This window comes from Syngnathus scovelli, chromosome 1 (genome assembly GCF_024217435.2).
Source record: "Syngnathus scovelli strain Florida chromosome 1, RoL_Ssco_1.2, whole genome shotgun sequence".
Classification (NCBI taxonomy): Eukaryota; Metazoa; Chordata; class Actinopteri; order Syngnathiformes; family Syngnathidae; genus Syngnathus; species Syngnathus scovelli.
In genome coordinates this window covers 22,553,223-22,577,168 of record NC_090847.1, presented here as the reverse complement: position 1 = coordinate 22,577,168, position 23,946 = coordinate 22,553,223, and the positions used below count along the sequence as shown (strand labels likewise).

Genomic DNA, 23,946 nt, shown 5'->3' with positions numbered 1-23,946 from the left:
CTTATGTTTTGCTTTTCCCTTGACTCACTAGGTTTCTTTTAACTTTTGTATGTGTGTTGCTTAGTCAACTCAAATCAGGGTTTGGATTAGGGGTTAGGGTTAGAGTTAAGGGGTACTGCTGCACCCTGGTTCAGCTCGAATGACAGTTGCCAGGATACAAGAGGTTCATACAAGCGAGTGCTGTTGCTGGTATACTTTTGTTAACAGATGGATTAAAAAATGGACACCTATTGCTTTGGAGTTCTATGCTTCGACAAAACCAACTAGACCTAGAGTCCCACGTGCGTTTTAGCTTCCTGTTTACCGTGTCAAACAGATGAAAGTACCCTGTGGCGATAGCATGTGAGACGGACCAGAACAGAGGCGATACTGTTCATGGTGAGGTAGCGAAAACATAAGTGCAATGAGATAATGTGATGTTCTCTCATTCGGAAGAGTTCTTCATCGGACAGGGAGCTTTTCTTGTATTCTTAACGTCTGCAGATTCTTCAATCCGGGTAAGGTTTATACTTCTTGTATCACCTCAATTGATATAGTGTGACAAGTCAGAGGCATTACTTGCTAGTTGTGAATTAATTAAATGTATATAGTTCTATAAAAGTCAGACCTCATCAACTGTTTATATATATTTAATACCTTGCTTGATGTTGTACAAATGACCCCTCGCCCTCATTGATAGTCATCGATTTAAGCCAGTGAGTTCCAGTGTAGTACTAGTATCACTAGTGTGATGGCACCCTCTAGTGCACAGGTGTCAAACTCAAGGTCCGGGTGCCAGATATGGTCTGCCACAGGAGTTTATGAGGTCCACTCAAACTTAGTGTTTATGCTTTCTTTTTTTTTTTTTTTAAATAGATTTGTCGTTTTCATTTTGTAGGCAATCTATATGGAAATCACAAATTTTCTTTACTCCATTTGTTCTTACAAATATTTTTTTCACCAAATGTTTTCTTTTTTCCTTAACTAAGCATTAGTTGTATAGGATCAAACATTTTCATGGCTTTGAAATTCAGTTTTTTGTTTGTAGTATAAATGATTAAAAAAAAACAATTGCAAGGGTATACTGTGACATACTTTTCAGACTTTTTTGTACAGTGCAGTTACATTTAATTTTTAAAAACTATATTTTATTGTTGATGGTGTCGATGGTGCTACTTGGAGAACTAAGTAAACCGTTTAGGAAGTAGTGACCCAACATTTACAGTAGGGGACGCGCTTGACTGAAAGTTCTTTTACTCTGTCCCGCCTCTCACATGATTGATTATTAGTAGAATGAAAGAATCCAGCTTTATGCGGGTGTCGACGGTTTCCTGTATAACGATCGTTGAGTTTATTTCTCTTTATTACTCATCATATTGTTGTTGTTGTTGTTGTTTTTTTACAAAAGTAAATTGTTGCCACGAGCACATGCGTATTTAATAATAAAATATTTAATCTACTGTGAATACGTGTAGGTTTCATTTGCAGTTGAAACAATATATTGAACCACTTATTGTTGCATTTGTATGTGACTCCGATCTTACTCATATTATAGAGAATGAAAAAAAAAAAAAAACAATAACAATGGAATACAGTAAACATTACTTAAGTACAAATACAACAGCTTTGTAGTACAATACATTTGCATTAAATCTGATAAGAAAGTGCACATAAAAAACTTATGAGCAACATTAAAAATGAAAATGAAACAAAGATGGATGGATGGATTCATTATTTAAGCACCGTTTTTATTTTCAAGCAAAGTGGTAGCGTCCAAACTGTGATAAAGTTAGATTAATAAATTTGAATGTATCACAATAGAAATAAAACATGTGCCTTTTTTTAAGTTTGAGAACCACTTTTCTCGGCTTCTACGAACTTCTTTTTCCCGGAAACGATACTCGGTGTTGCTCTTGATTTAATCGCTGCTCTTTGACGTCCACGTCTCCCTGGTGTCCGGTCCCAGCTTGACGACTGCCTCCCTGCCTACCAGCTCGCTACCGGTCGGCCGCGATGTGTTACTCACACCCGTTCTAGAAAAGAAAGAAGAAACGCACTTGGGAGTAAACTTATAGGAATGGCGGAGGGCACCGTGACTCTAAAAGGCTTGCGGAGCCAAATGGGTGAGGACATGTTAAACTACAATGACTTTGCTCGAGCGGGTTGTGCTTTTTGGCGGTGATTTGAACGGGCTGCAACGCGGTCAGCTCCCCCCCTCTCCTTCACCAACCCAGGGCTAGTAACGTTAGCTCTCCTCGCTGTCTTATCGGACTGCAAAATAGAACACTTTTCCACCTTAGCAATGTATATATCACAAATGTTACGCGACAAAGTTACATTTTAGGGTCGTATCCCCAAGGGGAACTTAACTCAGCTTAATAGCATTGAGGGCTAATGCTAAACTGAAGTTATAACGTTATCTTCCTCGCCGGACCGGGTTGACGTTTATTCGGCGTTTTTTTTTTTTTCTCCGTGAACCTTGTTATCAAACATTTCGCGATTACTTCTCAACTTTAATCGAGACAAAGTAAGTCAACATGTTATGACTTCCTGGCATTTAGCCGACGTTTTAGCTACGTTAGCTCATCAGGAAGAGTTAAGAGTTACTTGTCACGTGTGCTTTTGGATTTAAGTTGCTCCTATTTGTAGCTGTTCAAAAAAATAATGTCCATTGAAAGAAGGTTAATTACTTGATTTTGTAAGTTTGCTAATTGTGCCCATTTCATGCCCTTTGGTGGCAAGTGTATGTTGTTGACATATGGCATAACCCCCCCTCCCTTTATCTCTGCAGGGTTACCATAACAATGTCTGACCTGAATTTTTCAATCAAGCATCAGTGCCACACATGCAGAGAGAGATGCAGACAGTTTGCATAAAGAGCTGATGCAGTGATAAGGGTGTGTGTTGTCAAAATGACTGCATCTGTGGAGTTTCAGTCTGTGCAGGGGGATGAATACACATTTTGTTTTGACTTGGGGGCAGCTGACAGTTTTTTCAGTGTTTTACGCAGACAGGAGTGGGAACGGGGGCAGAATGCATACCCGGCGTGGGCGTAGGCGGGTGTTACTTCTGGCAACAAGTGGTCACATTTAGTGCTGATGGTCTTCCTGTTTCCCCCTTCAGTTTTCCATCCAGCGCTTTCATACTGGAATATTTGGCTGGCCAGATTTGTGGTTTCATGAAAATACAGTAAACCCACTACAAATGGCAACATCCTCAAAATATATACCCTATCATTTCAAACTCCTAAATTCACGAGGGTTGCAATTAATGATTATTTTAACAATTAATTAACTTTTCAATTTTCTAATCACTCGCTGTGGCAACCCTTGAAGGGAAAAGCCCAGTCAAGTTTTAATTCCAAAACAGGATTTATTTTTCCAAATTGAAAGTGCACAAAAATGAATGGATTTGATCATAAACTGATTTCAATAATCAATTTTGTTTTCCAAAAGCAGACTGATTTGACTCGCTTAAAAGCGTTGGACCTTCGAATTCGCACTGCAATGCCAGGAATCTCGCTTGCAAGCATGGCGATTTCCACAAGAATGCAGGCAAGGAGAAAAGCTAGCTGGTGGAAATGATGGGTTCGCACCGCTGCAAGGTTGTCAGGTCCTGCCAAATTATTAAAAGCATGAGAGGCATTTCTTGCAATGGTTGGACTCAACTACCACAGGAGGAGCGGCTTCAGTTTCACTGTGATTTGTTGTTTTTCTCTCCGCTTAGCGCCCTTTCCTTCCTGTGCATTTATGTAAAGTCACTGGGGAAGGTCACATAAACAATTTGAATAGCAACACAATGTTTAATGTTCTCAGCCAAGCTTAGGTCGTTATAAAGATTTTCGACTTTTACGTCAAAGTCAGCCTGACAGAAATTGTTCGGCTAGTCAGATAAAGGACTGAGTGAGATTGAATGAGGTCCATCTGGAAGACTCCCCGTGCCAGGACGCACTGCAAATAGCCCGAGCTTATACCTTTGCATGATAAGGTGGAGTAATCCTGTCCAAGATCTGGCAATGTGTTTAAAAGTGGGCATGTGCGCGGCCGCGTGGGACTGTGCAGGCATCACTTGTCGTTAAGCCGGCCATGATGGGATACCGCGAGCCGAAACTCCTCCCTGTTTACAATGCTTGGCACATTTTAGGCGGCCATCCTCCGCCAAAGTGTTTCTTGTCCACAAAATGTATCATTTACACTTGTCGATGGCTAAACAATAATGTGACTTCTGCTCAAGACATTTAATGTGAAAAGCTCTTTGGGGATGCATAGACTAACTTGGTGTTAGTTTGAGAGGCTGCCCCATCCTGCAATTTAGAGAAGTCGCGCCTGATTAGCGCTAGAATTGGAGTGGTCGTTTTACGCGGGCTGGCCTGCTTCCTCTTCCTCAACTTAATGACAAGCCCCCACGGAGCTGTGCTTGCCGTAATTTGCACACAGCTCCCGACCGGACTGATTGGTGGCCAGACAAATGAATGTTGCTCACCTCTTTAAAATGCCCTGTAATACGTTTTAGGCGGGATGTGTTGACACGGGGGCCACTGTTGATTGTTCACATGCGCCAAATCTCCTGAGCGATGTCGCGCTGAGCGCCGTCTGTGATTGGCTCGTCATTTCTAAGAGCACACCTGGCTCTCTTGAGACCCTCTTCCGCAGTCTAATCAGAGCACTTCAATTAGCACATGAATGTTGTTTTCACTCCATGGCGACTTTCTCCGTGCTTATATTTTCTTGTTGATTCAGTGTCACGACAGAAGCTGCTCAGGCCAAAGCAAAAACAAAGTTGCTTTGGTGCCGAGAATTTGTTAGAGTTGAGGGGCTTTGCTTACTGCCATCGTGCAGCCTGTATTGTTTTTTTTTGGGGGGGGGGGGTCAATTGAAGGTCACCATCCTCACAAGCTACTGTAGTAAATGTAACTTTGAGTGTGCTTGGCTTTAGAAGGCGGGGACGCTCTTGGTGAGTGATGTTGGTCTTAATCAGTGGAGAGTGTTGAAATAGGAATAGCAGAAGCTTTTCGCATCTCTGGAAACTACTTAGCAGTTACAAACCCTTTGTTGTTTCCATTGCAGTGAATGAATAATATAAATAACAAAACAAGTTGAACATCTATGTGCATGTTTGGGAGCGAAATAACTTGTACTAGATGGTCAGTGTAGTCAAGTCAAGTCAAGTTTATTTGTATAGCCCTAAATCACAAACAGTCTCAAAGGGCTTCACAAAGACAAAAATTGACAATTATTCTCAAAGCATCCCCTGATCTTAAGCTCCCAAAAGGGCAAGGAAAAACTCAAAAACCCCTGTTGTTGTAACATTTCAAATACACGGTGATTGATTGTAAGGCAACTTGCTCCGTCCATTGTGACGTCTTAATGTAGCCATGATGAGTGACCTTGTCTAAGTCCACATCCTCTTTTCATCCACACTCGGCATATCGCCTGGCAACAGTAGCCTTGGTGTCTAGCATGTATTGATTGATCTTATCTTTATGAATAAAACGAGAATATCTTGAATGAGTCATTATGTGATCTGTGCTCTGTTTTCTCCCTGCAAATGATCTCCTTTAGCACAGTGGGCTGGCTGTTTCATGCTCTCCTGTCCAATATGGGCAAGTTCTTGGCTCATGTTTCACTGATCTCTTCAGTGAACATTGCTTCATATTGTCAGAAAGAGTCGATCGATAGTCTTGTTTCTACATTTATTATGGAAAGTTATCGTAAACAAGTTTTTTGGAACCCATTCTCTGCAATGGACAGGTTTGCCAACTAGAAACCACCGACAAATATATTTGTCAAGTATGTTTGCAATGGGTTGGCATGCCAAGAGGGCCTCACCCATATTGTGAAATTGCGATATTTGGGTTTGTAAACCACTGTATTAATGAACAGATTCCAGTAGATGGCTGTGTTGCATTGTACAGTATTTGAGGTGAAGCTAAAGATGGGGTGAATCTTGGCTTGTCACAATTATGAGGGCGAGAAATGCATTGCAAGTCCATCAAGCCGTTAAGGCACCTCGCACTAGAACAATGTATTTACCAGTATGGTTTTTACAATCTGATTTCAAACTTGATAGTTTGGGAAGCCCTGCTTTGACAGCAGCTGCAAGTAAATTAGGTTTGCTGAATGTCTCTAATGCTTTTTCCTCAAGAAATAGAAATTGAGTAGTTGAATTTTGGTAGCACAAAGTACATCTTTGTTATTGCCACAGTAGAATCTGACTGAATGAATGACCGAATGAGTGAGATTTGATGCAGCCTAGTTTTCCTATCACATGACAGAAGGTCTGATTTGCCTACTCGTCAGCAATTCAGTAGTGCTGAGAGCGCACTGCCGAGAAATGCAGAGAGGACCTAGCTGATGCAGCTTGATCATGTGCTGTTTCCTTCCTACTACATCTGCTATGCCTCACTTTCACTTGGTTGATAGGAAAGTGCCATTGAAAATATTAAAAACGGCAGAAAATTGTCGGTCTCAGATGTTTTGCAGCGTCGTTGAAGCCCAAGTCATGCTCTCAAATTCAAATGCGGCAAATTCTGCAAACAACTTTGGCGCCTCGGCTTATGTAAGCCGTCAAATGAAGCGGCGGCCCAATTTTGTTAAATGTTATCTGCAGATTGCACACTTGAACCTCGGATGTTCAGCACAAATCTTCTAGGATTGACTTCTAGGAAATAATTTCTGTTAGAAATACTGTGACATGAATTGCTTAGTTAAGCCTCAAACTGTCGTCCCTAAAAAAAAAAAAAAAGCAGGTAACCGTACCGACAAGGAATTTAAACAACAGTTGAACATTTCTGACCCTTATTCCAATGTAAAGTTAGTCAAATAATCTATATATTCTATTTTGGAGCGTTTGACTTTTCATTTTTTCGCCTAAAATGTGACTGTACAAGGCTGTGACTGCAGAAGCGCACACATTGGCTCTCATTTGCCAGCGTCTTGCTCACTGAGCGTGTTGAATGCAGTCTGTAGAGTGGGCCATGGGCCGGGTCTGATGGCTTGAATAGCCGGATTGTTCTGCTTCATAACCAGAGTCGCTCCACACCAGAGGCGTCATGACTATGCAAACAAAGCTCAGAGAAAATTGAAAATACAGTCTCATCAGACTTGATTCCATCATTTGTCCTTCTTTCTCCTCTTACTCTGACTCGAAAAATACGCAGATATACCGCCGAGTGCAAATTATGCTCGACAAAATGGAAGGTGCTTGAGTGGATAGTAAGAAATAACACTTCAGAAAATGTTAGGGTTGACTTGCCCTTTAAGGGGACTCCAAAAATCTCTGCTGTAAATTGTGTGCTTTCTCTGGTCCAGCTGCAGCTGCGCAGGCCCAAGCCGAGGAGCGGCGCAGCCAGGCCGTGAGTCCAGCACCGTCTGCAAACACAGCAGCCAAACCTCACGGCCCTCGGCCAGGTAACCCACTCCTCACCCAGACACCGTTTTAGCTCAGTGTGAACCGTTAGCCACCAAACTATCCAATCGCAGCCCCCTGCTCTGCAGGGCTTACTGCAGGGAGGCCTCGAGTCATCACTTTATTATTTGACAATCTCATTAATGACAGCCCCCTACCAGGACTCACACCTTGATGCAAAGCTGTTGCTGTAATATGTCAGCGTAAGCCGCCGCAGCCTCCATCTGCGCACCTCTTTTGACCGCGTTGACGCACGTGTTTGCAGTCCTCGACGGCGCCACACTTCGAGTGGACGATCGACTGCGGGTAGCAAAGGAGAGACGAGAGGAGGCTGACAGGCAACAAGGCAAGGAGACATTTCCTCAGATCTGCTTCATCTTGTGGTAAAATGCAAGCATTTATGTGCCACTTGCATAAAGTCAAGCCCGCTGCTCTACGAGCGACGCAGTCGACTGGAAAAACGTGGCATGATTGTCAAGAAAGCAGGCGGTGATGCATATTGGCATTGTAGGAAATGTTTTAATTGCACGCCGAATCAGCCAATTACTGACCTGACCTAATGTCCTCCAAGACAAGCACTAGTTGGTTTTTGTTAGAACATGTTTCCATTCCACAAGAGTCCAGTTGCGCCTTGGCGATGTAACGCTTGCACGCAGCTGCTTAGACCATGAAAGTCAGACCCTGGACCTCCTGACACACAGACGTTATGCTGATTTTCATACCAGAGGAGGCTTGGAAACCCCTTAGTGACTTTTGCATACTTCTACACAATCACACTGGAGTGGTTGTGGTTACTGAACAGATGATGGTGGACGATTTACAATGTAACAAACTTTGGGACTGGATTTGTTTATGTCTTGTCTACAATACCGATTTTCTTAAGAAAATTGTAAATTTAAAATGCCCCCTTTCTCTGTCTTTGTCATCAGCTTTGCGCGAGTCTCAGATCATGGAGCGTGAGCGCAAGGCCAAAATGCAAGTGGAGCGTCAGCAGGAGGAACGTCACAAGAAGGCCGCGGAGCAGCGACGGAAAGAGGAGCAGAAGCGTCAGGCTGTGGAGGAGAAGAGGAAGCAGAAACAGGAAGAGGAGAAGGTAGTCAACGGAGGAGGCCTGTGCACCTGGAATCTTGCTCTTAAGAATGCTTATTCCCATGACCATGAAGCAAATAGAGAACCCCCACCCCCCCTTTTTTAATTTTTTTTTTTTTTATAAATGCGGCAGGAGCATTACGAGGCAGTGATGAGACGAACGTTAGAGCGAAGCCAGCGGGTCGACCAGAGACAGAAGAGGTGGTCCTGGGGAGGATTGTCAACAGACTCAGATGGACGAGCAGGTAATGGCCGCTTGGATTGTTTTGGGCCAATCAAACATTATTTATCACATTGATGCCACACCTCCAGCTGTTGTGGCCCGCACACCGGGTCTGATTTACTAAGATCCCAAATAGGGAGTCCTGAATCGCATGTTCACTCACACGTACCGATTGTGCACTCTTAGCATCAGGTGTAAAACTTCTTGTGTCCCTTTCAGTCTCTCTGTGGCAACCTGATAATGGAGTGACACTCGAGGCTCAGTGGCCATGTTCCTTTGAGAACATCCCATTTAAAGTTGTGAAGCCTTGCAGTGGCGAGCGACTGTTGATGGAGGTCTTGTTGTCATGATGAATTGGCAAATATCACCCTGAAATGATTTGACCCATTCAAAAACCTTTTATTGCACAAAAACTGCTACAACATTGAACCCTGAAATTGGACCCTGAAATTTCTCTCCAAACCCTAAATCACTTACACTCTGAATGTGTAGCGTCCCATTCTACAAACTAAAACCTGCCTTCATGTGATTTTGACTTTATCCCTTCATATGATGCTCATATTGTGACTTGTGACACCGTCAATGAAAGCCTTGATGGCCGCCAGGCATTCTTCGCCTTGTGCCAAGAAGTGGCGTCAGCACTCCTCACTTCCCCGCTGAGAGCTTTCTCTCCCTACAGGAGACTCGGACGCCGGCGCCTCATCTCCAGTAGCTATAGCAATCTCCCCTGCTTCGCCAGAAAAGCCACCCAGGAACACTCAAGGTTTTGTTTGTGATTTGCCCGCCAGTTAAAATCTTTAGCATGGGCGGCACATATTGGGTGATAGTGTACCGTACCTTCTCTTCCTCACGCACCTTCTTTTGCAGCCTAACACCGACTGTTAAATAGAGGAAACCTCTCCCTGTCAGTATGCTTTCTTCTTTCAGGGAGTGTTGCTTTAGGTCTTGGATCCATTCACACTTTGGGGCAGGCCCAGGTCATCGGGGCTACTTTGCATGGAAGCCCAGTCAAATGCAAGGCTGAACTAATAATGTTGGGTTCAGATCACGGCACGCCATGTTGTGGCTATGCGGTTTGCTCTACTAACTTCACCGCATGACCTGAAAGCACATGGTGGTTGTTGCAAAAAAAGATTATTTTTTTTTTCAAGCATGAAACGGCATCAGTTGTCTAAAGTGTCAATAGTGCCTTTGAAAATCCCAACTAGGTCATAATAGACAGTCAAATGAGATTCTCTACAAAACCTGACCTGTAGCAAAAAGTCTGCCTTTGCGACGATAACAAACTGAACAAAAAAATACAAATGCTTCTCTGTATGCAAACCTGCAAAAATAAACGTATCGTCAAATGAACGTCTCTCTAACAGTTCGTAAGAACTCAACTGTATGTTTGTAAAGGCAGATGGTTTTCGTTACAGATTTGTACGGGATCTCATTAGCTAGTAGAGGTGCCTGTGGTGTTATCTGAAACGGGTGTTGTCAAATATCCCTTTAGTGTCCTTCCACTATGTGCGCCTCCTTTGGGAGCGTTCTGTAGTGTAATTCCTCCCTTCTTCCTCCTCCCTGACTCATAGACAAGCGCTCCACATCCATCACCAACCTCAAACAGCCGTCAGAGGCTAGCATCACCAAACGCCTATCCTCGTCCTCTGCCACCCTCGTCAAAACTCCTGACAAAAGTAAGTCACCTCTTGACCCCCACCGCACTCCCACCCTTCTTTCTAACCTCTCCTCCCAGTAGTACTTTGTTTCATGCTACATATATTGTTTTAGAATGGTGTCAAACCAGAGGCCTGCGGTCCTATTTTGCCCTGCCATGTCGTTTCATGTGGCTGGCAAAGGCTTGCAACAATTTGTCTTTACTTTTTGAATGTGCAAACGTGGCTATCCAACTTCAAATGAAGATAATCAAACGCAGAGGTACATGATGGGGTTATTAGGTTTTCTCAACAGAGCATATTAGGAAAGGGACAAGAAGTCTGACTTCCACCTATCTAGTCTGTGAACAAACAGGGCTGCACATCTTCTGGCGAGTAGACGTCATGACCAGTCATATGTTTGAACCATCACTCGCTCCCGGGGGTTTGTAATAGTCCGGATTTCAAACTGCACCCTTCATTTCCCCCAAAAGTTGACAGACTTGATTTTTTTTTTTTTTCCTCATTCCCTAAAAAGAAAAGCTGTTGCTGTTGTATTTTAAATGTCATTATGTCAAAATTATGTGTAGGCGTAAGAAAGATCAAGTGGTATTTAGATTTCTTGTTAATGTCCTGAAATCCAATTGGTGATTGAAGTTAGAACCCAGGCATCATCCCAGGTGCCTTGCATGACCCCTGACCTCAGGTCTAGCCTTATCTCGGCCTTTGCACGCAGCTTCACTGGGGCAGACTAAAACTTCTTCACAACGAGATAATTGTTTAACTTAATTACTTGACTTTTCCTTGCTGTCCACGCACGTGATTGGACTTGGGTACCATTCATTAGGTAACATGGGGTGGAATTCATCATTGTGTTGTCATCACTGTCTCTTAGGTATAAAATCCAGGAGTGTGTCTTGTAACCGTTTGCCTCGGAAAGACAGTGCTGCTAAGGAGGAAGGCAAAAAGCTGCAGGCGGAGTCGACAGGTGCATAGTCGCCGCTCTGTGCAACAGTCCATTTCTCTACTTATCACTGGGCTTGATCAGTTTTAGACAATTTTATTTTATTTCCTGAAGCAGGAGAACAAAACCCAAATATTTTTCATGCTATGTGTTTAATAGTCTCACACAAAAGAATGTGTCATTGATTTGCAACAGGGTGTAAATTATAGAAGAATTCATTAAGTATGATAAAGACTTCTCAAGGATATTAAGCATATTTTTATCGGCAGCTTCGAAAGGCCAAGCTTATAATTTTTTTTTTGGGGCCCTCCCATGTCTTGGTCTTAGAACGGCTTACAATGGCGCCTATGTGTGCCTCAGCGCACGTCTGACTTTTGATGAAGATCACCAGTTAGGCATCAGCTGCCGTGACGCTTGCCGACTCATTCACAGACCAGAACTGCACATGACCCGTTGGAAAGTCTCTCCGCGGGGATGTTCTTGTTGACTCTCTCCCTGTGTCTCTGGGTCGTGACCCCTGCGCTCACGTCCGTAGGTGCTTCCATGAAGACGAGGAGTTCATCCCTCACACGAGTAAGTGTGGGCAGAGCGCAGACTCCTGCCAAGGCTGCTAAGGGGACGTCAGACAATCAAGGTGGCTAGCATGGGACAATCAGTCGATCGTTTTTTTTTTTCATGCTTCCATCTGGCTTTTTTTGGGGGGGTTTCCCCTCCCCGGGGAGTAACTGGCATGTCAGTGACGTTAACAGCTTGCTGGTTCTGAATTTAAGAAAATTTGAGGGGACATATCTTCTTCTTAAGCATCTTTGAAATATCTGGTTGTGGGGCCTTCATTATTTTTAGCTTGATGTAATCTCATTTCCTTTTCCCTCTCAAAGCTCACACACAATGCTGAATAACATTTTGGGCAACTGCTCAAATTTTTAACACCCTCTTGTCTGTGATTTGCTAACGTTAAATGCTTTCCCTTACAACCTGATTTTTTTTTTTTTTGTGCTGCGCACACTGGCAACTAACCCTCATTGTCGTTTTTGCAATTGTCAAGTCCAGCAATGGTCTTGTTGTATGTTGCCACTAACGGCATGTATTGTTTGTGTTTTGTCACAAAGTGTACATTGTGTTCTCCCTCCCTTACAGATGACATCTTCCTAGCAGGATTTAAGATGCTATGCTTGTGCATCAGTGCCATCCCATCATAGCACCCACAAGAGCACCCAAATCCCTTCAAGAGTGCCAGTGTGCAGTCTGTGTATTAATCACCAAAGCTTTTGTTTGTCCTTTAGACGCCGCAGCCTCCATTGGCGGAACACTCATTTATTCTTTTGATTTGTTTCTTAGCAGGACCGCTGAAAGTATGCTTTGGATTAGGAATCAGCTTCATTATCATTAATCAGGCGGATGGTGTCGGGCACGTATCATTGAGGAGGTTAATCCGTGTACACACAGGATGTACGATTTGGTGCTTGATCTAAAATAGGATCACTCGACCTTGACTGCAATCTGCGGTTTACTGGAGCGCCACTTCAGTCTTTATCACCGTTCTTCTAGCCTCTTAATACCTTGGTGCGTAGTAGCAACCTGCGAACACTTAAAATGTAAATTGCGCATGTCAGTACCAGATGTCAGTTTAGTAAGAATCTCGACTGAGACGTGCGAGTCGGCCAATTGCGGACCAGTGAGGGAGTACGGTCAGATGATAACAAACTCACTCTGGTGTGATTTGTACTTTCGTAGCACAGTCGGTGAGAAAGACTTTGGTTCTTAGAGATGCAAGACCACATTAGTTACCATGCCAAAATGTTTATGTTCAGTGGAGTTGCGGTGAACTCATTCACTGCCTGCTCTTTTCAAAGCAGAGTTCCTCGTATTGCTAGGGGGTTTAGAGCTTTGTGACTGACCTACTAAAGAGAAGACTCTCTTCTTTCATCAGGGAAACGGTTTTCTTCCTTACTTTATTCTTTAGTTTCATTCTTGGGTTCACCAAAAACAATGGTTTGTGACCCCAAAACTGAGAAAAGGAGGTTTCTATTACCTAATGTACACCATACTTAAACATACTCCGTTTGAGCTGAGGTGCCTGAACATGTCAAAGTCCCAAAGTGACTGTAATTGACATGACAAGCCAAGATTCACCACCATCTTTAGCGTTTATTTAAAAGCTGTGCTGATTTCAAATCCAAAGCGAATCAACACTACCCTCAACAGGGATTTCTAAATTTCCATGGCAGTTAACTAAACTTAATGGACACAAGAAATATTTTCACAGTCAAAGTTCAAGCACTTACTGGGTCACCTGTAGTCTGCAGTCTTATACACTCCCCCTCTTTCTTGCCTGAAGAATATTTGTTTGTTGTTCACTAATGGTCCAATGTTTTCTCTTTTCCCATCAGCACACCTCCCACTGCCTTAAGGAACCATTGATTTGCCCACATTGTCGAGTGATCCAACTTAGACAATCAGTGGTCTGTCTCAGTACTCTTCCATGGCATCACTTGCCTAGTTATTCTCATGAAATGATTTCATTGACTCCCAGTGAAAAGCTCTGTGAGACTATTGAGACATAACCTATTGCTGCATGTGTTGTTGATTCTCTCCTGATGGTTAAATCACATGGTGGCTTATCTAACGGACGCTTCCCCCCCACTCCCACTTTACCCCTTTTTTGTCATTCTCTGCTGCTATTCTCGACCCCCCCCCTCCCTTGTCCTATTTTGTCCTTTTCTCTTCTTTTGGGTTTCATTTTTCGGTGGGCTCACCACGTAGCTCGCAAGCAACCGACTTGCGCTGTGGATGGAGGGGTCATTAGTCGCCTGCTCACTCCCACCCAGGCCTCACTAGCTAGGAGCAAGAGTGCTGCCGCCCTTTCCCCTGAAGGAACCAATGCTCCAGGTAACCCCCTCCTCTCACATAGCAGTCTGACAGCGGATGGTTTCTAGCTCATCTCTCTTGTGTCTGTTTCCCAATGTAAGGTACAGTAGCTGCAGGGGGCCCCTAGTTCACCATGGCTTTCGTGCTGTGGAAATTCGTAATTTGACAAAAACGTATTTTTCTTCTGTCATTTGTTCATTCAATGCAGTTTGGTTTTTGCAAGACTGTTTAAAATCAGCGTGTGCGTTTCACTGAGCCGCTGCGCAATGGAAATGCAGCATTACTCATAGTTACCAATGGAATCGCATCTCAGTAAGACCCACTTTGACACCGTGCTAGCCTAGTTTTTAAGTAATTGAAAAAAATAAAGTCAATGCTCTGCTCAGTTGCTGTTAGCGCTCGACTGTTAGCCATTCATATGAACCCCATATATCAGCAAAGCAGACTCACATGAGTGAACATATATAGCTACAATTGGCCGCAGTTGTAGTGTGCCATGGCTTTAGCCGATCAGGCATCCCTCCACCGGCTGCATTTCTCGGCATCTGAGGAGCTTCTGGGTCCATGCTGGGAGATTTTCTTTAAGCTGCTTACAGGTTCTTGTTGTGTCAGAATGAAACTGTTGTGCAGGTGTCCTGGCACCATGATCAGAGACGGTGCCAAGTGGCTTTTTACTGTACAATATGCGGTCATTGTAGTAAATGGTGCTCATGCTGATCAAATACCAAGATATACTCTTCTCTGTGGCTACGTAAATGCAGCCTGCCACTTCAATAATACTCAAAGTACGATCTATGTGGGTAGTGTAGATGTGCATAGTTTGACTCATAAATACAGTTCACGTTTTGTTCTAGAAAGTCATTTGAATCTCTGCAAGAAATTGAAGCTGTGTATCTTTGTGGGTGTGGCGTTTATTGACCAGCCATTAGAAAACCCATTAGCAGCACTTATGGATTGTATGGTCCCGGTGGAAACATGACCCACCCGAAGTAGTGCAGCAGCAGCACAGTGTGCAGGATTTGCATGCTTGTCATAGATACAGAATCACAGAGGACACTTTTGACTGGGCTTTGGCAGCGAGAGTCGTCAAGGTTGCCGGATTATCACGACTAATCTCTCTATCTGACGCAGCAAGTAGCAAGATGGTCAGCCGACAGCAAAAAAACAACACCGACTGCTAACAAAATAGCATTCTATTTTTTGATTTTATCAATGTCTTGTGTTACATGGTCATTGAATGAATTAAAGCTGTACGTAATATTCGATCTTTGAGCTATTCTCAACACATCCCAGATGTTTTTAACAGTCAAAGACTGCATCTTTGTTCATTTATTGCACACTAATATTCTAATATTGGAAAGGCTGTGTGTTAGTATTTGCCTTCTATTCTAAATTTTGAGTTTGCTTGGGTTTCGAGGTGCGAGGTTTCCCGCGTGAACAAAAATTGAAACTGCTGTGTGCTTTGGTGCTACATCTAACAAAATGAAATGTATTTTTTCCCCCCCGTTAAAAAATATTTCCTGCTTTTGAATCATCCCCTTTCATCCTTTCCCCCTTCTCACTAGCTCTCCTTGTATGAAATTTTTCTTCTACCCCCTTCCCCCATTTTTTTTCTTTACACCTTTTTGCTGGCCAACCTGGCCTGCTTATCACCCTTCCCGCTGGTTGTACTTGCCTGGCCCTGCCGATGATTGTGTCCTTTACCAGAGTGTCACCTGTGTCCTTGCTCAGCCTCCGCCAACCCCATACACCCGCCCCGCGGGCCACTGCGCAGTCGCAGCATCGACCGACAGAAGAACGGCATGACCACCTCCGTGTCGGCAGACGGAGCCCTCGACCCCTCACTGGTGAGAACATCTGCTAAAAGTCAAATGAAATCTCATTCACCTTTTATTACATATGTCCAATCAACCAAGATTTGTATGAAATGGAAGCATTTTTTCCAAGATTAGAATAACTGAGTGCTGGACATCTGCCTCAAACAATTCGTTTGGAGAATTAAGGGGAGAGAGTCTTTGAATGAGAGATGTAGTGCACATAGTAATGAAAGCAGTAATGGCAATAATAATGCATAACCAGTTAATTGACCATAAATCAGTTAGTTGTGTGAAATGGACAATTTAATCTAGTTAATCAAAATGGAGTACGTTGCTTAGGAGCAACTAGCTTTTCCGCAGGCTTATTACTCAACCAGTTTGCAGCATGAAAAGAATAATATGGTGTTTGCTCAGGAGTGTCACAACTTCCCTTTAAAAAAATTAATTAATTGCTAAATTTACAGTGAGACGATTAGTCTGCAACTGTGGAGACGGTAGCAGCAGCAACATAGTGTTCATGTGCTTGATAATGGAAGATTACTGAGTAGGCAGAAAGGAGAAGAGAGCAATGCATTATGTAAAAATTCTCCAGTATTAGCCTACACAAGATTATCTAACCAATGGTTTATGACAGGCTTGAGCCAGCCGTAGTTTTATGCAAAAGTAAGTAGATAAGACTTTTGCCAGTCAAAGTGCATTAGGTGCATGCAAATGTTTTATTTCTGTTGGTACTGGCCTGAGCATGATACTATCTACCGGTACTAGGAACCGACGTCCGTCTCTGTGGTCACTCGTTGCTCATTCTCCCACATGACCTTTCAGTCGACACTTTGTGAGGCTGTGAAAGGACCCGTTGACATGGCATGAGACAAACTTGTGGCCTGATTATGGACAGATCGGGTCATGCAAAGCAGACTACACCCTGAGCCTGGGGCTGCTTGACTTTCTATCTCTTTGTCACTGTGCTGTATGGATACATCATAAGAATGTGGTTAATACTCCATAATGCTTTAAATGATATTTTGGTGTATTATGTTCAAGCTTCTTTACGTCAGCACATGTCGTGAAGAAGGCTTTTACAAGATTTGCAGGTCATGATTGAGTTTTGAATGGCTAGCTCCATTTTCAGAATGACATAAAATGACACCATTCACGAGGTCAAGTATATGTGGCTGTGTGAAAGTCTTGAGGTGATGTACTGTAATCACTATTGCCGTGAATTATTTTTTCTTCTCGGTGTGTGTGGGGGGGGAAACAGACCAAGCAGGAAAAAACGTCTACCTCATCCGGGCGGCAGCGCCCACCCTCCCCGTCCATCCCCATGGGACGCACCCGCTCACCATCCCCCGCCCCAAAACCATCTCCAAAGAGGACTCCTTCTCCAGCAGCTTCAAAGTAAGAAGATAAGCAGATGTTATGTTCACGTCACCTTTTCTGAGAGACCTTGCAACATGAATTGACTCTGGAAAATTCGGGTGATATTTGATGGACAGTTGAGCGCGGCGTGCTTTCAGTGTAATTAGCGGGCACCACCACAAGGTATGTATGAGTGGAGACAAGAGCTTCAGTGTTGATGTATTTGAAGCCTTGTTTTGTGTACTTGGCTTTTTTTTTTTTAAATCATTTAAACCCTGCAGTGTTATTAACAATACTGTAGTGCCAAACTTTGAAGACATTCATTTTCACTTAACAGAGCATCCAATGAGCATGGTTTCTTCTGACAGGCAAAATTCAAAGGCGCGCCCACCCTCCCCAGCAGCGAAGCAAAGCACCCCATCCCCTCAGCCGACATCTGCTAAACCCCCTCCGATCCAGAAACCAGCTCTGACCCCGCCAGGGCCCCCTACCCTGCGAAAGAGGGACTCCCGCTCAAAGGACATGTTGCTACCCTTACAGCCTGGCTTGGCACAGTCGTCCGACTCTAGCAAATCCAAAGAGAAAGACGGTGAGCATCTCGGCATCAAGCCCACAGTATAACGACATTGTTTGTTTATTGTTATCAAGTTGGAATTTCACTTAAGATCATTCTTAACAAACAGAAGCATAAAACCACGATTTTATTCATTGCCACTGATTGCCAGCCCATTTCCCGGCCATTGTGTACTTTTGTTTGCGTCTGGTGTACAGTGATGTGGCAGTAAATCTCAGTGGAGCAGGTCCAGCAAATCCCAGCTGCTGTCACTTCCCGTCCCACATTAGAGTTGTTGATGCTGCCGCCATCTGGACAGAGTTGTGCTCTGCAATATACAGGGTCATCATTTCATATAGCTCTCCGAGTCCTAGGCAAATGAAATAGAATTGGTCTCGTGCTATAAAATGAAAGATTTATTTCTCAAAATTCACTCAACAGTCAAACTATGCAAATACATAGAAAAATTCCCTGTTGGTTTTTTCCTTAAGAACAAAAATGTCACTAAAGATAACGTGAATAAAATATGCTGCTGCCAAATGAATTTTACCTTCGACCCTGAAGATGTTAACAAAATCCTCAGGTTCCAATGTCAACTTTACACTAAGGTACAAAGCTATTTTTATTTTATTTTATTCAGACCTGGGACGTTACATTCATGCTGCTGTAATGTTTGGTTAACTTCTGGATGCTCTTGATTCGAAATCATAGCATGATGGGGGGAAAAGAAAATAACTTGTGACACGTGATGACCGTAAACTTTGAGAAGTGTGTAATGCATTTAGATAATCTCTGCTCAGCTTTTGCAACATACAAACCCATGCAATGTCTTTGACAAAGTTCAGCATAATCATGCCCTCAACTCATCAGACTCAACTCGATGTGGAATTGAGTAAATTGTGAAAAAAAAAATCTAATTTCTATTTACTGTGACATTTTTTGAGGGGACTGTGCTGGGACATTTAGCTAGTGAAATTTGGCTGAATAAAGTGTGGGAAACACTGGACTACAACTATAATGTTAAAGCAGAAATCATTCACCCTGCATTTTTTGTCTTTCCTCCCTTTCAGATTCTAAGGCTGGAACCAATTCTGCTGCTGAGGCAGCCAAGCTCTTGGCGGAGCACCGCAGACAGATGCGTGAGCAGAAAGAGAAAGATGAGCAACTCAGAATACAGCGGGAGGAGGAGGAGAAGTGAGCAGTTTTAATATTGCCTTATGTGGCGTATCATCAGTGTCTTCTTTCGTTTTCTCAAATGTAAGTATGAAAGTGAAGGATAAAGCTCTTTGGTTTGCTCTTGAAGGCTCAGGAAAGAAGAGGAGGAACGCCTGGCAGAGGAGGCCCGGCTGAAGCGCCAAGAGGAGGAAAAGAAGCTGGCGGAGGAAAGAAAAGTGAAGGAAGAGGAGGAGGCCCTAAGAGCGGAGGAAGAGAGGGAGCGACAGGAGGCCGAGGAGGCTCTGAAGCAGGCGGAACTACAGAAGGAGCGGGAGGAGGCCGAGGCCAAGGCCCTAGAGGAGGCCGAGAGGGTCCGCCAGGAGCGCGACCGCATCATGCAGCAGAACCAACAAGAGCGGATGGAAAGGAAGAAGGTAATCATCCATACGGTAGAAAACCCATATGTGATATAAAAAAAAAAAAAAACGATCTGGTGTTTCAGAGAATTGAAGAAATAATGAAGAGGACTAGGAAAGGAGATGGAAATGACTTTAAGGTGGGAAATTGATGACATTCCTAGTAGGGACCTTCACAAAATAGTCATTTATAAGTGTTGTCACTCTTATGCAGAGGGATGACGACAAGGATCAGGAGGACAATGAAGATGGAATGGACCCCTTTGATGCAAAGAGTATGTTCTCATTAGTACCACTTGCTGGTGTCCAAGATCCACCCTGCAGCACACTAAGTCAATCTTGAAATTGGAAACAATATCACATCTTATTCATCGGCGTAGTACAAGGTTGAAAACAGCCGGAAGCAGAACAATACATTTGGCAGACACATGTTCTTAAGTTCTCCTGCAAAATATTGTCCAGGTCTTGAGTTGGCAAAACTGTGATAAATTCATTTGTGTTGGACATACAAGAAAACATCCCAAATCTGTATCAGAATAGAATAGCAGCAGGATTATATTTCTACTGTTTATATCACATAAATGTCACATCAATTGACGAAAACAGGTGAACATTTGTTTACTATGAATCTGGTGCCTTTTATAGGTGAAAGCCAAATGGTCGACCTTGCCATGGAGATGCACGGCTGTGGCGATGGATTGCCACAAAGAGAAGAACCCGTGGGTTGCCTGAACGGAAGAGGGGAAGCGGATGACAAGGAGAACAACAACGCCCCGGACGAGACTCAGGCAGTCAGGTATGACGGCGGCCTCGAAAAATTCTGATCTTTATCGAAGAGGAAAGTTTTCAAATTTCTCCCCACTAAATCACAGCATTGTTCATGTTTAGAACATCTCATGCTCACCAGAACTTTCAGTTAGTTCATTCTCCAACCCTACAAAGCCTTTTTAAATCTGTAACGCTTAACGGCGGATCGATTGGAGCACTCGCTTTCACGTAAACTGTGTAGGCAGTGGATTTAATCATTGGAATGCAAGCAAGCGCCGTTAGCTCGCCTAACTCATGACCAAACATTCCCCAAGACAGCATTGTTTGTATTCCACATCCTGGCTTTGTTTGTATAGCTCCCTTTTAGTCCATTTAAATCATTAACACAGAATTAGAAAGCCTTGATCAATTTACTCACGAATTGACTCCGTTTGAAATGTGCCTCTGACTCACCGACTTACAGTTAATCACACTGGCCTACCTCTCTCCAGTCTAGTTCAAAAGAGCCGGCTGGCGGAAGGCTCGGAGTTCCTGAACGAGCAGGACTCGGGCAAAGTGGAGCTGGTGCCGGGCCTGGGCGGAAAGTCCAACCAGTGGAGCTTCGAGGAGCTCATGGACCGTAACGCCAAGACTCACGCCCTCATCGGGACCGAGGATTGTAGCCCGGTCCTGATTAACTGCGATGGGACGGACGGGAACAAAGGAAGCCCCGTGAACTCGCTGCATTCCTCCAGTCAAGCCATAGAGGCTCTTTCAGGTGAGCAGAGTATTCCTGTCTGCTTGATGGAAGTGACTCATCTCGAGCCATCATAGTTCAGTTCCAAAAACCCATCCTCTTTCTCGTCATCATCTAGCTACTATTTCACCAGTCGCTTATATTTAGTTCACATTGTTCTCTTTGCTCAAGTTTGCTAGTTTTGTCCCCGGAGAACCTTTCAGATGTCGCCACCTGGAAGAACTTGTGACGTTATGATCAAGTGTCGAGTCCAAATGATTTTAAACGGCACACTGCTCTCTTCTCATCTATTTTCAGAAATTTGATGCTGCACCCACCTCAAAGCCCCCCACTGTTACACTCCTCACTTCTTGAGCTCAGCTGAAAAGTTTCTAAACAGCTTCCTCTTCCAATTTATTCCAGTGGGAGGAGGCCAAGGTGAAATGTAAAGACCTTGCTCGCCCCAAGTGCTTAAGCGTCTCATCGACAAGATGACCAAAGCTTCAGGGAAATTCCATGTTCCTCCTCCTCCTCCTCGTGTCAGGTCTACTTCTTCTTTGTCTTCTTCCTTGTGGTGTCGCAGATGTTTTTAAAGCATTTCTTTGTGTGTCTTTGTCAGGGGGTTGCTGTTGTAATTTATGAATTAATTTTGGCTTCCTTATTATTTGTTGTTTGGAGACATACGCTTCTTGTACGGGAGCGTTTTTGGTGTGCAATGACGTTAAAGACGTCCTGTCTCTCTGGGATTTTGGCCCGTGGCTCTTCTAAATTTACTTGACCGACTGCTGTTTTTTTGGCAGCGTCTGATAATTATGGCCTTACCCGTGTTTTATTATTGTTGTTTTTTTTCACAACTATATTTTGGGTGTGGAGTTACAAAAGCGGGATCGCTTCTGCCCGCGTTGCTCATGCGCTGTCATGTGTGAAGTATGGAAAGCTGTTTGAACATTTATTTAATACCCTAATCAGCCAACTTAAGGTTCATTTACTTTTGTGCTCCTCTCATATGTACTTGTAAACATTTCTTCCCACTTGTCCTGACAATTTTGATCTACCGATACCCAATTAAACATTAGTAGTAAACTGCTGCACTCGTAACACTTAGCAAGCCCAACTAGTAGGTCATGCGCCGGTAGCCTCTTTGTGGAGTATGTTTAGGTTTATGTACTAGTATGTGCCTTGTCCTCAATTGTAAAGACATTTTAGTGCGCAAGTATAAAGACGAGCTAGCGCTCACTCGTCCTCCAATTGAGGACAAAATGTGTCCTTAAAGCCATTTGAGGGGCTACTATTGCATTATCAGATAGCCATGATATCTTTCTTTGTAGTCCATCCATTTACTAGCGTTCTCGTTGTCCCTCATGCTAGAAATAATGTTCAATCGGCTTTCCATACATATAGGGCCATCATGGCTTGAGACGCCCTGCCTTGCAGTCCGTTTTTGGCCACAGGGGGGCACAGCAGCCATGCGTAAGTTTCTGTAACAACTCGTAACTGTTGCTGTTCAGGACGCAGTTGGCTTGATTGAAAATTGTGTGCATTTTTATATGGAGCTTCTGTTTACTAACAAGATGCTTCTAGTTTACGGCAGTCTGTTCATTTCACCCCAAAAAAGTAACAAATATTCAGGAAGATTTCCATCTTTTAACTGTCACATCGCCCTGTTCCGTTGTCTTCTTGTCTGCACACGCTAGCTGCTAAATCTTTTTGTGAAATATCGCATTTCAGCTGTTTTTTATTTAATGACACCTGGCTGTTTATATATGAATATTACAGTTCTGCATATACATATTTAAGTGTTTGTATATGAAGTCAGTGTTAGGCTAATGAAGCCATGATGTTGGCCGAGTAGCGACTCTTAAAGCGGCCTACAACTTTGAGCCTTCAGCCGATTCTGCGGTTAAAATCTTGAATTTGTCGACGGGGTTGTGTTTGGTGTTCACACCCTCTCACCAACCCAATGTAAGGACCTGAGAGGCTTTAAGAATCTAAGACTTTCGCCATCAAGCCGTCCTCCATGTTTTGGTCGTCGCTAGACTTGTCAGGCCACGTCATGTGACCTTTTTCATGTTCGGCTGCATGACACTTCCAGGACGGGCTCTGTTGGCGCCTCTGCTCGTCAGCGCTTCCTGCTGGAGGGAGGCTGACACCGTTTTCCCCTTGATCAGATAATACATATACATGCGTACATAGTGAGCCGTTTATTTCCATATCCTTGACAATGATATTCTCTTTGACCTTATAACAACACTGGCATACTTTTGGGACAAAGTACATGTTCCTACTGAGGAAAAACTAGTAGACATCTGTGTGCTACAACCACCTTTTATTTCATATGCTTGATAAGGAGGCTACTACGGTGCCTTGTAGTGGTGCTTGCAGTAAATAGTTTAAGGTTTAATCATAGGCCAAAAGTAGCATTAGCAGTAAAAAAAAAGATTATTTGAATTGCTGAGTTGTCTCAATACGTCAGTGAGGTCAAAGAGCAGGCTAGCATCGTAGTGTCTACCTAGTACCTAGTGTCTTACTAGTATTTTTTATTTTTTTCCTCATGACGGTACAACATTTTCACACACCAGTAGCACAATTTTGCCAGACTAGTACTAATAGTGAATGTTAAGGAGGTAGCACGGGTAGCACACACATGTCAACTAGTGTACAGTTTAGCTTCACTTGTTACTTGGAGTTGACTTACTAGTAAGGACTAAGAGCGCACTAATACATTGTTTCAGGATGTGGAATAAATACTCAAATGGCTTTCCGTTTAGTTTCTAGATAGCACTGTGCCTTAGAGGTTTAGAATTTTTAATGTTGCTGTTAACGATGTGTGTTTTTTTTTTAAGTTTGTCTTTACCTTGGCCTCTGACAATCAAGTCCTTTGTGAATAAAAAAGCCCACCCAGCAATTATCAGCCTGCCCCTCAGTAACATTTGTACTGTAAATATATTTGTGTTCTGAGATGTTATATAAACTGTTAATAAAGTCTCGCAAAACTAGAC

General features: G+C 43.4%; 1 protein-coding gene across 15 annotated transcripts; it reads left to right on the top strand.

Annotated features, from left to right (window-relative positions):
* The first annotated feature begins 393 nt into the window (after positions 1 to 393).
* On the top strand, positions 394 to 23,945 carry map7d3 (MAP7 domain containing 3). 15 transcript variants are annotated; one of them, XM_049755059.2, is made up of 20 exons: positions 394 to 497; positions 7,290 to 7,388; positions 7,652 to 7,732; positions 8,316 to 8,479; positions 8,609 to 8,720; positions 9,378 to 9,461; positions 10,273 to 10,377; positions 11,231 to 11,323; positions 11,835 to 11,933; positions 14,063 to 14,188; positions 15,899 to 16,014; positions 17,243 to 17,379; positions 17,709 to 17,929; positions 18,964 to 19,087; positions 19,197 to 19,482; positions 19,551 to 19,604; positions 19,679 to 19,739; positions 20,110 to 20,260; positions 20,724 to 20,989; positions 21,371 to 23,945. In XM_049755059.2, the coding sequence occupies exons 4-20, from the start codon at positions 8,336 to 8,338 to the stop codon at positions 21,394 to 21,396; spliced, it is 2,205 nt and encodes a 734-aa protein (XP_049611016.1). In that variant the 5' UTR covers positions 394 to 497; positions 7,290 to 7,388; positions 7,652 to 7,732; positions 8,316 to 8,335; the 3' UTR covers positions 21,397 to 23,945. The 15 variants fall into 15 exon arrangements, with proteins under 15 accessions (XP_049611016.1, XP_049611024.1, XP_049610938.1 ...); XM_049754981.2 differs by lacking the exon at positions 394 to 497 and adding an exon at positions 1,927 to 2,102; XM_049754990.2 differs by lacking the exon at positions 394 to 497 and adding an exon at positions 1,928 to 2,102 and having other exon boundaries at positions 21,266 to 23,945.
* The last annotated feature ends 1 nt before the right edge of the window (position 23,946 follows it).

Excerpts from the sequence above, each read along its gene's own strand:
- map7d3 (XM_049754981.2), top strand. The coding sequence starts at position 2,057 with ATGGCGGAGGGCACCGTGACTCTAAAAGGCTTGCGGAGCCAAATGG. Across the intron at positions 7,733-8,315 it reads GGAGGCTGACAGGCAACAAG|CTTTGCGCGAGTCTCAGATC; the intron begins GCAAGGAGACAT and ends CTTTGTCATCAG. Across the intron at positions 19,088-19,196 it reads CAGCGGGAGGAGGAGGAGAA|GCTCAGGAAAGAAGAGGAGG; the intron begins GTGAGCAGTTTT and ends TTGCTCTTGAAG.